Source organism: Coregonus clupeaformis, chromosome 9, assembly GCF_020615455.1.
Source record: "Coregonus clupeaformis isolate EN_2021a chromosome 9, ASM2061545v1, whole genome shotgun sequence".
Taxonomy (NCBI): Eukaryota; Metazoa; Chordata; class Actinopteri; order Salmoniformes; family Salmonidae; genus Coregonus; species Coregonus clupeaformis.
The window spans coordinates 49,467,219-49,483,132 of NC_059200.1; the positions used below are offsets into that span (position 1 = coordinate 49,467,219).

The 15,914-nt window shown below is 43.5% G+C and overlaps 1 protein-coding gene across 1 annotated transcript in view; it reads right to left on the bottom strand.

The window, feature by feature from the left end:
• Positions 1 to 15,914, bottom strand: part of LOC121574008 (follistatin-related protein 4) — a 210,186-nt gene that overhangs the window by 40,991 nt on the left and 153,281 nt on the right. The window contains exons 5-6 of the mRNA XM_041886511.2: positions 14,248 to 14,438; positions 13,025 to 13,145 (exon numbers count right to left, since the gene is read on the bottom strand). Coding sequence (XP_041742445.2) covers positions 13,025 to 13,145; positions 14,248 to 14,438 — 312 coding nt within the window. The remainder of the gene's footprint in view (positions 1 to 13,024; positions 13,146 to 14,247; positions 14,439 to 15,914) is intronic.

Below are 15,914 nucleotides of genomic sequence, written 5' to 3' on the forward strand. Positions count from 1 at the left end.
CCTGGGGGCGGCCCGTCAGGAAGTCCGGGAACCGGTTGCACAGGGTGGCGTTCACACCCAGGGCCCGAGCTTCATGATGAGCTTGTAGAGTACTATGGTGTTGAATGCTGAGCTATAGTCAATGAACAGCATTCTTATTAAGCATCATTTAGCTATTTGATTTAACATTTTAGGACCTCTGGAGGTATATATGCATAACATTTTTTGGGGGATGAAACATTGAATTTGGCCTTATTGCTATTAGCCCATGGAAACGCACTTGTCCGTGTTCGTGAGAGTCTCAGCTTTCAATAATAGTTTCTAGCTCAAACCGTTTGGGCTTGACAGACGTTATCGTGAAAAGTAACTTTACGGCATCCTCTCATGTCTGATAAATACCAATCTCGGGAACTGCCGGTCTACCGCATAGGCACATTTTTATTGTATTTATTTATTTAAGCTTTATTGAACTAGGCAAGTCAGTTTAGAACTTATTCTTATTTACAATGACATCCTACCCCGGCCTCCCCTAACCCGGATGACTCTGGGCCGATTGTGCGCCGCCCTATGGGACTCCCGATCACGGCCAGTTGTGATACAGCCCGGGATCGAACCAGGGTCTGTAGTGACACCTCTAGCACTGAGATGCAGTGCCTTAGACCACTAGGGAGCCCAGCCCATGCAAAAAACAGGAAGTCTCTAGCATAAACACACAGGGATTCATGTAATAAAAGTTGATGATCAGCTTCTGAGGGACAGATCAGATAAATCAAACTCTACCTTTGGTCCAAAATTATGTAGGCGTACTTTCAATGTCAGGGACAACTCTCAATATATATATATATTTTTTGATTTGAATGGTCCTATATCAATAAATAATCAGCGTAAATCTCTTCAGATCCTCTCAAATGGAAAACACAAAAGCCCACAATTAACACGACCATACCAACTAACACGACCGATAAAGTTTTTAATGACTGACAGTCCAGAACAATGGGTTCTTTAGTTCAACATTCCTCTCAGTGAGGACAATCGGCAATTACATCCCACTGGGCACACCACGTAATTTCAACGTGGATAATTGGGATTACAACATAGTATATTCATCCACTCATAAAGAAAACCAAAAGTTAGTTGAATTTACAATGTGTTATCAGTATGCTTTCAACCATCTAAAAGCATAATCAAATTCCAATGGAGAAACATTGTCTGATTTTTGGTTTAGTTGTCACCCAAATGTCTATGACTGCGTTTTCAACCATTTAAAAGCATCTCAAACCCATCTCAACAAAAAATTGAAGTTAAAGAATAGGACTAAATCAAATCAAACTTTAAATGCACTTTAAATAAAGTTTGTTTGGATTTAGTCATATTCTTTAACTTAGATGTTTGGTTGAGATGGAGACATTAATCCAACATATCAATTATTAAGTTGTAGACAAACTGGCATTAAAGCCATAATAAGTCAGTGGCACAGATGGAACTATCCAAAGAGAATATACACTGAGTCTACAAAACATTGCTCTTTCCATGACATAGACTGACCAGGTGAATCCAGGTGAAAGCTATGAGCCCTTATTGATGATACCTGTTAAACCCACTTCAATCAGTGTAGATGAAGGGGAGTGGACAGGTTAAATAAGTATTTTTAATCATTGAGATAATTGAGACATGGATTGTGTACAGTGGGGGAAAAAAGTATTTAGTCAGCCACCAATTGTGCAAGTTCTCCCACTTAAAAAGATGAGAGAGGCCTGTAATTTTCATCATAGGTACACGTCAACTATGACAGACAAATTGAGAATTTTTTTTCCAGAAAATCACATTGTAGGATTTTTTATGAATTTATTTGCAAATTATGGTGGAAAATAAGTATTTGGTCACCTACAAACAAGCAAGATTTCTGGCTCTCACAGACCTGTAACTTCTTCTTTAAGAGGCTCCTCTGTCCTCCACTCGTTACCTGTATTAATGGCACCTGTTTGAACTTGTTATCAGTATAAAAGACACCTGTCCACAACCTCAAACAGTCACACTCCAAACTCCACTATGGCCAAGACCAAAGAGCTGTCAAAGGACACCAGAAACAAAATTGTAGACGTGCACCAGGCTGGGAAGACTGAATCTGCAATAGGTAAGCAGCTTGGTTTGAAGAAATCAACTGTGGGAGCAATTATTAGGAAATGGAAGACATACAAGACCACTGATAATCTCCCTTGATCTGGGGTTCCACGCAAGATCTCACCCCGTGGGGTCAAAATGATCACAAGAACGGTGAGCAAAAATCCCAGAACCACACGGGGGGACCTAGTGAATGACCTGCAGAGAGCTGGGACCAAAGTTACAAAGCTACCATCAGTAACACACTACGCCGCCAGGGACTCAAATCCTGCAGTGCAAGACGTGTCCCCCTGCTTAAGCCAGTACATGTCCAGGCCCGTCTGAAGTTTGCTAGAGTGCATTTGGATGATCCAGAAGAGGATTGGGAGAATGTCATATGGTCAGATGAAACCAAAATATAACTTTTTGGTAAAAACTCAACTCGTCATGTTTGGAGGACAAAGAATGCTGAGTTGCATCCAAAGAACACCATACCTACTGTGAAGCATGTGGGTGGAAACATCATGCTTTGGGGCTGTTTTTCTGCAAAGGGACCAGGACGACTGATCCGTGTAAAGGAAAGAATGAATGGGGCCATGTATCGTGAGATTTTGAGTGAAAACCTCCTTCCATCAGCAAGGGCATTGAAGATGAAACGTGGCTGGGTCTTTCAGCATGACAATGATCCCAAACACACCGCCCGGGCAAAGAAGGAGTGGCTTCGTAAGAAGCATTTCAAGGTCCTGGAGTGGCCTAGCCAGTCTCCAGATCTCAACCCCATAGAAAATCTTTGGAGGGAGTTGAAAGTCCGTGTTGCCCAGCGACAGCCCCAAAACATCACTGCTCTAGAGGAGATCTGCATGGAGGAATGGGCCAAAATACCAGCAACAGTGTGTGAAAACCTTGTGAAGACTTACAGAAAACGTTTGACCTGTGTCATTGCCAACAAAGGGTATATAACAAAGTATTGAGAAACTTTTGTTATTGACCAAATACTTATTTTCCACCATAATTTGCAAATAAATTCATAAAAAATCCTACAATGTTTCTCACTTTGTCTGTCATAGTTGACGTGTACCTATGATGAAAATTACAGGCCTCTCTCATCTTTTTAAGTGGGAGAACTTGCACAATTGGTGGCTGACTAAATACTTTTTCCCCCCACTGTATGTGTGCCATTCAGAGGGTGAATGGGCAGACAAAATATTCAAGTGCCTTTGAACGGGGTATGGTAGTAGGTGCCAGGCGCACCGGTTTGAGTGTGTCAAGAACTGCAACGCTGCTGGGTTTATCATGCTCAACAGTTTCCAGTGTGTATCAAGAATGGTCCACCACCCAAAGGACATCCAGCCAACTTGACACGACTGTGGGAAGCATTGGAGTCAACATTGGCCAGCATCCCTGTGGAATGTTTTGACACCTTGTAGAGTCCATGTCCCGACGAATTGAGGCTGTTCTGAAGGCAAAAGGGGGTGCAACTCAATATTAGGAAGGTGTTCCTAATGTTTTGTACACTCAGTGTACATCTCTTTTACATTTTGATATTTGGTTGTGTTGACAACCAAACACAATTCAATATCACTAAATATCATTACATTTGAAATCAACCAGAGCTTGAAACCCTAGGCCTATTGTATTGTCTATTTTTAGTTGAATTCTGGGTTGAATAGAAACATTAGCTGTTAATGACTTTACACATGCTACATTGGCCTAAAAGCATCATTGATGATATATGGGTGATTGTATGGTCACATTTTATTTGCTCTGTTAAAACCTACCCTTTGGAACAACTTGATAGCAACAGTGAATCTATTTTGTTTTTAAGTGGAGATCTCTCAACAATCATTCTCATGATAGCACACTGGTAATAGTCAGTGACAAATAGCTAAGCAGGGCTTAGTTAAAACCCTGGATGGGAGACCAAAGGGTAACTGTAGATAGATCAATTCTCCAGTAGTAGGTACTGCTAGCCTATTGTTACTTTTTCTGATAGTTTATATAACATTGAAGATCTGACGTTCTTTTAAAGGTACAAATTCAACCTATTTTATACAAGGTTTGTCTATGTTGAAATTTGGTTACCATGATGACCCAATCCTGTGGTTGAAATTTCACCCTCAAAACAATAGTTTCTGTTGCTGACTTTTTTCAAATCCAATGTATTTTCCACGTAGATTCAATGTCACACATTGACAAATTACATTGAAACAACGTTGATTCAACCAGTTTGTGCCCAGTGGGATGGTTCGCCTTCTATTCAGAGCATTGTGGTACAGTGCAAAGAAGCTCATTAGAGAACAATAGTCACGTACTGTAACTGTGTGACATGAAATAATAGCTTTAGTAATTAACCAAGCCATGAGAGCACAGAGCAACATTCTGCCACGATGGGAAAGAAAGATAGTCAAAGGTTTCTAGAAAAGATCCTGATGAGTTGATTAAGTTGATTAATTGCTTTGAGATCTCTCCTTGGAGTCTTGGCTCCCAGAGCAGGAAATCACTGGAGAATAGGTCTAGAAGCCACAAGGCTGCCACGTTATTACATTGGTACTGTCTGCTGGTGTATGCTAATTATCTGACTTGATGAACCACACAGCATTGGAAAGCTTGTCCCTTTGAGCTCTACCATTGAGCAAGCTAAATGCGTGATTTCCTCGAGGCAAAGGCTATGTTGCCAGTAGTCTCTTAGCCAAGCAGGGACATACTGATATTGGAGGATTTGAGCTGAGTTAGAGACACAGCCAATACTCTGGAGAATCCACCCAGACTCTCTCTTTCTCCTTCTCCACCTGCATCTTACACTCCGAGCGAGAACCCATGCACTACAAAGAGTCTACAATCTGTAAACAGGAAGCAACATCAGGTTAACATTCTGTTCTCTTATCATGATGGCTCCCTCCAGCACGGAGGCCGAGGCCCAAATGGCACACTATTCCCTATATATAATGTACTACTATTGATCACGACCCATACGGCTCTAGTCAAAAGTAGTGCACTATAAAGGGAACAGGATGCCATTTGGGACACAGGCATAGACAGATCAGTGTTGTTTCCAGCAGATTACCGGTGCGTTGTGCAGGTCTAAGGCTGATCGATACACTGTTTAGTTCTGTAGACCTGGGAAACGGAACAACGTGCAGCTGGGAGAGAGAGAGCTACAGTAGGCCTATGGACATGTGGATAGGACAAGCTATGTAGGCTGCTGGCTAATGGCAGCAGAAACCATCTTTTGTCCCATTACCTCCATCCTGTTAAATTAAATCAAATTGTATTTGTCACATGCGCCGAATACAACATGTGTAGACCTTACAGTAAAATGCTTACTTACAAGCCCTTAACCAACAATGCAGTCTTAATAAATAAATAAATGTTTACTAAATAAACTGAAGTAAACAATAAATAAATACAAAATAATTAAAGAGCAACAATAAAATATCAGTAACGAGGATATATACAGGGGGTACCTGTCAATGTTAGTCAAGGTAATATGTACATACAAAAGTATTTGATCCCCTGCTGATTTTGTACGTTTGCCCACTGACAAAGAAATGATCAGTCTATAATTTTAACGGTAGGTTTATTTGAACAGTGAGAGACAGAATAACAACAACAAAATCCAGAAAAACACATGTCAAAAATGTTATAAATTGATTTGCATTTTAATGAGGGAAATAAGTATTTGACCTCCTCTCAATCAGAAAGATTTCTGGCTCCCAGCTGTCTTTTATACAGGTAACGAGCTGAGATTAGGAGCACACTCTTAAAGGGAGTGCTCTTAATCTCAGCTTGTTACCTGTATAAAAGACACCTGTCCACAGAAGCAATCAATCAATCAGATTCCAAACTCTCCACCATGGCCAAGACCAAAGAGCTCTCCAAGGATGTCAGGGACAAGATTGTAGACCAGGGTTCTTCAATTCCGGTCCTGGAGGGCCGAAACACTTCTGTTTTTAATTTCTATCTGGTAGTTAATTGCACTCACCTGGTGTCCCAGGTCTGAATTAGCCCCTGATTAGAAGGAGAGGATGAAAAACAGAGGTGTTTCGGCCCTCCAGGACCGGAATTGAAGAACCCTGTTGTAGACCTACACAAGGCTGGAATGGGCTACAAGACCATCGCCAAGCAGCTTGGTGAGAAAGTGACAACAGTTGGTGCGATTATTCGCAAATGGAAGAAACACAAAATAACTGTCAATCTCCCTCGGCCTGGGGCTCCCTGCAAGATCTCACCTCGTGGAGTTGCAATGATCATGAGAACGGTGAGGAATCAGCCCAGAACTACACGGGAGGATCTTGTCAATGATCTCAAGGCAGCTGGGACCATAGTCACCAAGAAAACAATTGGTAACACACTACGCCGTGAAGGACTGAAATCCTGCAGCGCCCGCAAGGTCCCCCTGCTCAAGAAAGCACATATACAGGGCCGTCTGAAGTTTGCCAATGAACATCTGAATGATTCAGAGGAGAACTGGGTGAAAGTGTTGGGGTCAGATGAGATCAAAATCGAGCTCTTCGGCATCAACTCAACTTGCCGTGTTTGGAGGAGGAGGAATGCTGCCTATGACCCCAAGAACACCATCCCCACCGTCAAACATGGAGGTGGAAACATTATGCTTTGGGGGTGTTTTTCTGCTAAGGGGACAGGACAACTTCACCACATCAAAGGGACGATGGACGGGGCCATGTACCGTCAAATCTTGGGTGAGAACCTCCTTCCCTCAGCCAGGGCATTGAAAATGGGTCGTGGATGGGTATTCCAGCATGACAATGACCCAAAAAACACGGCCAAGGCAACAAAGGAGTGGCTCAAGAAGAAGCACATTTAGGTCCTGGAGTGGCCTAGCCATAGAAAATCTAAGTGTCACAAATCTAAGTGTCACATGATCTATCACATGAAACTTTGAAAATCCCACGGAGCACCATTAAATCCATTATTAAAAAATGGAAAGAAAATGGAACCACAACAAACCTGCCAAGAGAGGGCCACCCCCCAAAACTCACGGCCCAAGCAAGGAGGGCATTAATCAGAGAGGCAACAAAGAGACCCCTGAAGGAGCTGCAAAGCGGAGATTGATCTGTCCATAGGACCACTTTAAGCCGTACATTTACATTTTAGTCATTTAGCAGACGCTCTTATCCAGAGCAACTTACAGGAGCAATTAGGGTTAAGTGCCTCGCTCAAGGGCACATCGACAGACTTTTCACCTAGTTGGCTCGGGGATTAGAACCAGCGACCTTTCGTTTACTGGCACAACGCTCTTAACCACTAAGCTACCTGCCGACCGTACACTCCACAGAGCTGGGCTTTACGGAAGAATGGCCAGAAAAAAGCCACTGCTTAAAGAAAAAAATAAGCAAACACGTTCCCCTAACATATGGAAGAAGGTACTCTAGTCAGATAAGACTTAAATGGAGCTTTTTGGCTATCAAGGAAAACGCTATGTCTGGCGCAAACCCAACACCTCTCATCATACCGAGAACACCATAATATAATATGTAATATGCCATTTAGCAGACGCTTTTATCCAAAGCGACTTACAGTCGTGCGTGCATACATTTTTGTGTATGGGTGGTCCCGGGGATCAAACCCACTATCTTGGCGTTACAAGCGCCGTGCTCTACCAGCTGAGCTACAGAGGACCACCATCCCCATAGTGAAGCATGGTTGTGGCAGCATCATGCTGTGGGGATGTTTTTCATCGGCAGGGACTGGGAAACTGGTCAGAATTGAAGGAATGATGGATGGCGCTAAATACAGGGAAATTCTTGAGGGAAACCTGTTTCAGTCTTCCAGAGACTTAAGACTGGGACGGAGGTTCACCTTCCAGCAGGACAATGACCCTAAGTATACTGCTAAAGCAACACTCGAGTGGTTTAAGGGGACACATTTAAATGTCTTGGAATGGCCTAGTCAAAGCCCAGACCTCAATCCAATTGAGTATCTGTGGTATGACTTAAAGATTGCTGTACACCAGCGGAACCCATTCAACTTGAAGGAGCTGGAGCAGTTTTGCCTTGAAGAATGGGCCAAAATCCCAGTGGCTAGATGTGTCAAGCTTATAGAGACATACCCCAAGAGACTTGCAGCTGTAATTGCTGCAAAAGGTGGCTCTACAAAGTATTGACTTTGGGGGGGTGAATAGTTGTGCACGCTCAAGTTTTCAGTTTTTTTGTCTTATTTCTTGTTTGCTTCACAATTTTATTTTATTTTGCATCTTCAAAGTGGTAGGCATGTTGTGTAGATCAAATGATACAAACCCCCCAAAAATCCATTTTAATTCCACGTTATAAGGCAACAAAATAGGAAAAATGCCAAGGGGGGTGAATACTTTCGCAAGCCACTGTACAAGTACAATGAACACACATACTCTATCTTTGTTGTAGGCTTTGTTATCACACTCTTTCAAAATATGTTTTTTCTAAGCTGTTTTTATGTTTATTTGGGGCCCAGCTCTCCACAACCGTTTGGGCTGATCAGAGGAAAATTTTCTCTGGGACGGACTCCATTCTCCAGTGGAGGGGGGCTGGGGGACACATACACACTTGTTTGAAGTTGCAGAGGGAGCATCGAAGCTCACAAAAGGAGTGAATCAATGGAGGCATGATAATGAATTATTTCCTTGCTGGAGCGAGAGTTTGAGGGAGAGATAAATGAAGACCACATGCTGTGCCACTAACAGCCGGGGGGCCTCTGTGTGTGAATAATGGTGTGCCGGAGCCTGAGGACTGCTAGCACAATTTGATGGTGGAAAAACGAGACGGTGAGGAGGACGGAGGAGTGGTGGAGTCTGGGTGTTCAGAGGTTAGAGGTCAGGCCGTGCCATTCCCAGGACACGAGGATACGCATCTCTCCGCTAAATTAGAGAATAACTATTAAAGGGGTACAATTAAAATAGTTTAAATGAAAGACAACGAGAGATGGGAGGATTATCCCCTGGTAATTATCATAGATATTAGATGACTGGTAGCACAACGGCTCTCCAGCGAAAGTTCACCTTTTAAATGATCAACTGACTCATAATTATGGAGATAGGAAATATTAGAGTATTACATTAACTTACAAGTGTTCTTCTATCATATCTTGTTTTACATTTCCCCCGGCTAAGAGTGTCTTCTATTCAAACTCAAGGATTGGAGTTTGGATTGGATATTATTAAGACTTTAAATTAACAGTAAATTCTCATGTAGAAGAAAAGAAAGCCAAACATCCTTTCTGTTAACTCCGCGGAAGTCGTTTTATTTCACAATTCTTTTGGCTGGCAAACAATGAGTTTCCAACATTTCCCTTTAATTGGTTACAGGCTGACAGGCATCTGCTGTAACACTAATGCGCTTCTTTTTCATCCCATTTATAGATTTATATCACTGTCTGTGTAAACAAGTGGATAAAGATTCTGCCAGCCTAACAGGGATATGGATTTTATTAGCATTATACTGCTCTGCAATATCATTTGACATATGCTTGGATGTTTCTATTGTACAAAGAAAAAACCCTGTGGTATTTCACAATGTTGAAGATGTTGGCTCATATTTCTTATTTGACATTTTATATTTATTGAAGCCCTCTTCAAGGCTCCCTGTATGGAGATATTTTGCTTCTTCATCCAGACACACATTGTACCTGTGCTCAGTGTATCAGACAACTTCATGAGCGTAAACACTTTCCTTCTTAACTGTCCTCCTCTTCTCTTCTCTTCTCTCCTCTCTATAGGGAGATGGCTGCATTGTAAATGTCTCACAAAATAGATTATTCCAAGATCAGAGGCACCTACAGTTGCCATGGAGACTCGCTTTGCTTGTCTCACGGCGTTCTGCAGAACAGAGGAATCCTCTGGCTTCTTGCCGTTCACCGTCTGACCGTTGGCCGTTTTTAAGTGCCTGCCCAGGGAAACGATAAAAGGGTGGATGTGTGGAGGAAGAGATGTGGTGACAGGACATCCTCTGTTTCTGTCACACTCAGGGACAGAGATGGTTATTAAGGGCTAGCACAGCAAGCTGACAGAATGTAATTATCCCAGCACACAGCTGACACAATGAATGTGCCGGAAACCATACAAATACGGTATTGGCAATTAGCCGTGAAGGCCATGGAGTCATCTAATGAGCCTTCAAATAAAACACCAATGTGGAACAGAGAGGAGCTGGAGGAGAGGAGCCAACCTGAGAGGGAGACAGGTGGAATAGACCTTTAGTACAGTTATCTAAAGTCACTCTCTCCTATGTGCTTAACTAGGGATATTTCACCACTCACTGCAGGCTCCAACTTCATGGGTGGGTTTTTTATTGGACAATGTCATAAAGATAGGATTGAGGTTGTCCACAGTGGCAGTTTATAATCTACATTTATGCTGTTTTTCACTTACTGGGAAAGTCAGAAAACCATGAAAAAAGTGCTGCGGCAGCTTTACGGTGACGGACAGAAGCTTTGTCTTTCGATGAGTGGGTTTAATTGACTATGCCTTTGCTAATGTAGTAATTTGCATCCCTTGAAAAGCTGTGATCTCCTTGTGATAAGAATACCCTTCTGATGGCCTGTGTAATCTCCACCTGTGGAGGATATGCATCACAGGCAGACAGGGGACTGGCGCGTGCCGCTCTTCCTGACCTACACACACGGTCCCTCCACTGCAAACCCTGCCCCTCAGCACATTCCACCACACGCACGCATGCACACGCACACACACACACACACACACAAACACACAGCCCCCTTTTCCTAGCCAATTACACTTGTCTTCCCTTCTTTCCCTCTTTCTTCCTTTCCCTCCTTACCCCCCCCCCGACCCCTCCCGACCCCTCTCCGCCACCACACTCTGTTTCTTCAGCCACTTGATTAATTAAACAGATCTGCTGACGGTGCCCGCCAGCGCAGCTCGCCATGTCCTTATAATTCCACTATTAACAGCAGTCATGAAAAACAAATAGACTCCCAGCGAAGGGAGCTCTGGGTACAATGCCTCTAACTCCAGCATTCCCCCTCCTCCCTCGTATTGCATTATCTCCTCTCCCCCTCTTCTTTCCCTTATCCTCTCCACTCCGTCCCATATGGATGCCTCTTTTCTACTCCCCTGGGGCACTACAGAGCATCCCTCCTGCAGTAGAAAAGGTTTACAATGTTAAAGGGAGTACTACCACAATATGTATTTGCAAGTCTGGACAAGCATCTGCTTCAATGGTTAAAACACATGTGGTCCATGAGGTTAATGTATCGGTTCACTCTGATAACAGCACACGTGTACCAGCCATTCTCTAGCATGATCTACCTTCACATGGGGTAATGGAATTGATAAATACTACACTCTACCCACTGGGAACACACTGGTTGAATCACTGTTGTTTCCATGTCTTTTCAACGAAATTACGTTGAAACAACGTGGAATAGACGTTGAATTTACGTCTGTGCCCAGTGGGTAGGGCACACACAGAGCACATCTAAGAGTCATTATACATTTATCTCAGCACCTCCATAGGCACTGCAGCAGAGATGTGCGTTATTCAATGGCCATTACTTATTCTGCTTTGTGAAGAACAAGAGGTCTCTTCTTCCTTTGGCTGAGTTGAGCTCTCCCAACTTTTCATCATTAGTCATGAATACTACTTTCCAACATTTAGTTAAATATTCATTAGGCAAAGATTCAAGTAGATATTTTTCTGACTGTGATTATAGCGGTACATTTATAGCATGAAAGGAAGGGGGTATTTATGCAAAGCCCTCCTGAAAGACCAGGGCAAAGGCTAAAGCAAGAAGATGTTGGAGAGAGAAAAAAAGGAAACAACAACGCTGTGCTGAACTGTCAGATGCCTTAGTAGATCACTGCAAATACTATCACATCCTGAAGGGGGAGTCTAGAGCCAAACTGAACTCCAAGCTTTGGAATGGAACTTGTCTGCCTGCTATGGAACAGAACACTCTCTCTACACAACAGCATCTGCAGAACGGGGCTTAACATTGAGTTTTGCTGCCCAGTGTATCTACCAAGCATGGTATCTACAGGGAGAGCTTGTGTAGAAACACCTGAGCTTCCTGGCATCTCAACTTAATTTCCCTCTCCCAAGGGAGAACAACTCATCTCAGAAACATCCATCCATAGCACATAAGCCATAAAGCAAGATGAGCCTCCTCTTAATAAAACATTCCCACTCCTTGTTTTAGTCTTATGCAGCACAACAGTTAACCTTGAACAATGTCTGATCAATCACATGTTTTATTAGTCCCAACCCTCTCCTTCACCTCCCTGTTAAACCCCTTACACCTTCCTCAAAACAGACCCACCGCCAGCCATTCTCACAGCCCATCTGGATGCTAAAAGGAAAGTAACTATATAATGACAACAATGATTCCACTAAAACCCAGTCATTACTATGGTTAATGACTGTTGAGGCTTAATGGACCTGTGTTTTTGCCCCGATTGTGAAAGCCTTCAAAATGGTGCCACGCCGCCTATTGCTAATGGCCTGATTTATCGGCTTTGTCCAATTGGATGGACTGGCCATATCGGTCTGGGATGTCCATTTTGGTGCTCAGGTCGCATATTTTGTTTCTAATCACACTGGCTGAAATGTATGGTGGAGAGTGGTGGGGATTGGTGGTGTAGAGATGTCCTTTCAGAGGTAAAGCAACCCCAGTGATAGAGGTTGCTCTGTCATCCTCTGTTCCAGCCCAAAATCCAGTCTGCCATATTGGCTGTGTGATTAGGCTTTATTAGGCCTGATGACCAGGTGCTCTCAGCCACGGCTCACAGCTCAGAGGCCCATAATGAGGCCTGGCCTGGCAAACAGGGCAGAGGATTGCAGGATTACTGGTTTGCAGCGCAGCCTGAGTCAGGTTTATCTGGTCTGATCCGGTCTTATTCTGATGGGATGGGCTGAGAGAGAGAGAGAGAGAGAGAGAGAGAGAGAGAGAGAGAAAGACTGAGAAGGAGGTGGGGATTTAAAGCTGGACTTACGAAAAGCGGTGTAGAACTCGTGCAAAGTGAGGTGTCCGTCGTTGTTGTAGTCATCGTAGCGGAGCAGGTCCTGCATGGTGCACTCCAGCAAACTGTCTTCTAGGTGCTCCTTCATAGAGATCTGGACAGGAGGATAGAAACCATAGAATTGTAATGACTGTATCCAATTCTATGATTGACATTCTCGTTATATGGATATAAACCATAGTACCAAGTCAGATACAGTACAGATAACAACTGTCTTCCTTCATTCACTTAAACTGTCTTACACCTTCTCTTAACCTTTATTTTAGCCTTGTTCTATCCTATATTTAATTCCCTTTGGAAAAAGTACAGGTGCAAACTATGCTTCTGGTGAGACTGGCCCCATTCTGTACATGTATAGAGGGAGGGACACCCAACGCGTAGAGCCAGTATGCTTTATAGATATAACTGATTATGACATTTAGTGACATCTAATTTCTATTTCTTTGATTTCTCTGATCTTGGATGGATATCTCCCTATTTACTCCCTTAAAATGTTTTAAATGTCTCTTTAAAGATTTCTTGGCTGCGTGTCAAATTAATAATTGCCAACCATGATTTGATCAGATCTTTAATCAAATCTTATAAACTGCTGAGATGTGAGAAATAGTTCTTCATTTATTTCACGTCGGTCCGTTCTCCTCAAAGTAGAAAGGTGCAAATTCTCCGTCCCAAATGGCACCCTATTCCATATATAGATTTAAAAGTAGTGTACAATTATATAGCGAATAGGGTGCCATTTGGGACGCAGACAAAGTATTTTATTTTAGTTTCATGAGACAAAGAGTGATGTCATTTAGCAACCTGTTCTGTAAGCTAATAAAACATGACAGCTATTTCTCATAACAGTGCAACTAAACACTTCTATCTACCTTCTAAAAAAGGATCACAAACCTAAACAGGGCTTTAATACATTCCCAAGTTCTCCCATGTCTCCCCACTCCCCCGCACACTCCACTGGCTTCCATTCGAAGCTCACATCCACTACAACACCATGGTGCTTGCCTACGGAGCAGCAAGAGGAAGTGTGCCTCTCTACCTTCAGGCTATGCTCAAACCCTACACCCCAACCCAAGCACCTTCTGGCATAGGGCTAGTAGAAGTAGATCACCCATGGATGGAGATGCATCCAATTAACACCAGTTAGTGTGGCTCTGATGCCCACCTTAATCCAATTCTCACCCCAGAGAAGAACCCACCTGTTCCAGCTCGCCACTGCACAGACGGCCATCCCCGTCCACGTCCAGGTACTTAAACATGGTGTCCACCAGGGCTCTCTTCTGGTCCATGTCTCTCTTAATGTTCTTGTCCCTGCCATTCAGGCCTTTAGGCTGCATATCCAGCAGCATACTCTTCAGCTTGTTGTAATCTGCCATGGTGCACGTGTCTCCTATAAAAACACAACAGTCTTTAAATTAACCTCAATTAGGTTACAATGACCTTACCGCTGCAGGACTAAATGATTTTGGAGGATGGATAAGTGTGTAAGAGTGAGTATATTAAATGTGCGTGCGTGGGTGCTTGCTTGCTTGCTTGAGTGCGTGTTGCAGTGTGCGTACAGTATGTGTGTGCTTGCATAATGTGTTGGACAGTGTTTCCGCGCAGGGGGTCCAATTAATTATGTATAATCCTCCAATCCACATGAAAACAAAAGGTAAACATCCTCATTGAGATGCTTTAGACAGTTTTGTCCTCTTTCACTTGCTGAGGGATTAACACCCATGTTTCAAACACAGCATCCTGCCTGGCTGCACAGCACTCTGTCTCCCAGCCCACTGATAAATATGTGCAGAGGAATGGAGGAGCCATGATTAATCAAGTGCAGCTGAGAGTGTGTTTATTCCTTACTTGAAATAAAATTGTGCAAACACAGGCCACCCGCTGTGGGCATCTTTAGGACTTGATATGAATGGAGAGCATTGCTCCACTCCCCCTTCCTTCCACCAGCTGCCTGTGAGAGTTGACAGGAGGTGGGAGGGGTGCCTGTGTATCTCCGCCAAATGATGAGCGCACACAATATTAAAAGCTCATTGATATGAATAAGTCATTAGAAAATGCCTCCCGATCGCTGTGAAGAGCCATACCCCCCTTTCCTGCGAGGACCAGGGCTTGATTGCAATGCCTAATTCAGAGTAGACATCAACATCAATTACAGCTAATAAATACCACAAAAAGACAACGGTGTACAAGATGCAGGCATCCAAAGCGTCCAACCTGCAGCCCTCCTGGTTCCCCCACCCCACTGTAGTACTGATGCCCCAACGTCATATCCGTTAACCCTCCTGTCACTCCTAAACTCAACAAGAGTCCTGTTAAGCCTCTACAAGGGAGGAAATGTCTCCTACATTATGTCACATTTCGTTGCTTTTTGGTGACGCATGCGGGCTGCCTGATGACTAAATTGTGTTCCTTTCTCTTCAGTGACAGGAGGGTTAACTTACATGCTGCATGAAATGTTAGCACATCTCTTTGGGACACACAACCGACCCAAACAAACCAAACGTCTAAACACTTTTACCAGCTCTATTTTGCCTACCCACTAGTGTCGTTGCAAAGACCTGCCGCTGGCACTGCTCTGGTGCCTCCAATTAGCATGACAAGGGGTCATTTCAATGCACCAGCCCTTTCTCTCCGACTACATTGAGGCTGATCAATCATTGATGAACCTGCCACGAAGAAGGGGAGGGATTCAATTTTAGACTTTTCAAATGGGTAATGAAGTACATCTATCAAGGCGGCGTTGTGAGGAGAAAGGTCAATGGTGATACGGGTTAAGTTATTATGACACGCCATTAATCCAAGATCCTCGCTTTTTTCGGGGTAAAGATCTCATGACCTTTCACACACACCCCGCCATCCGCAGCAG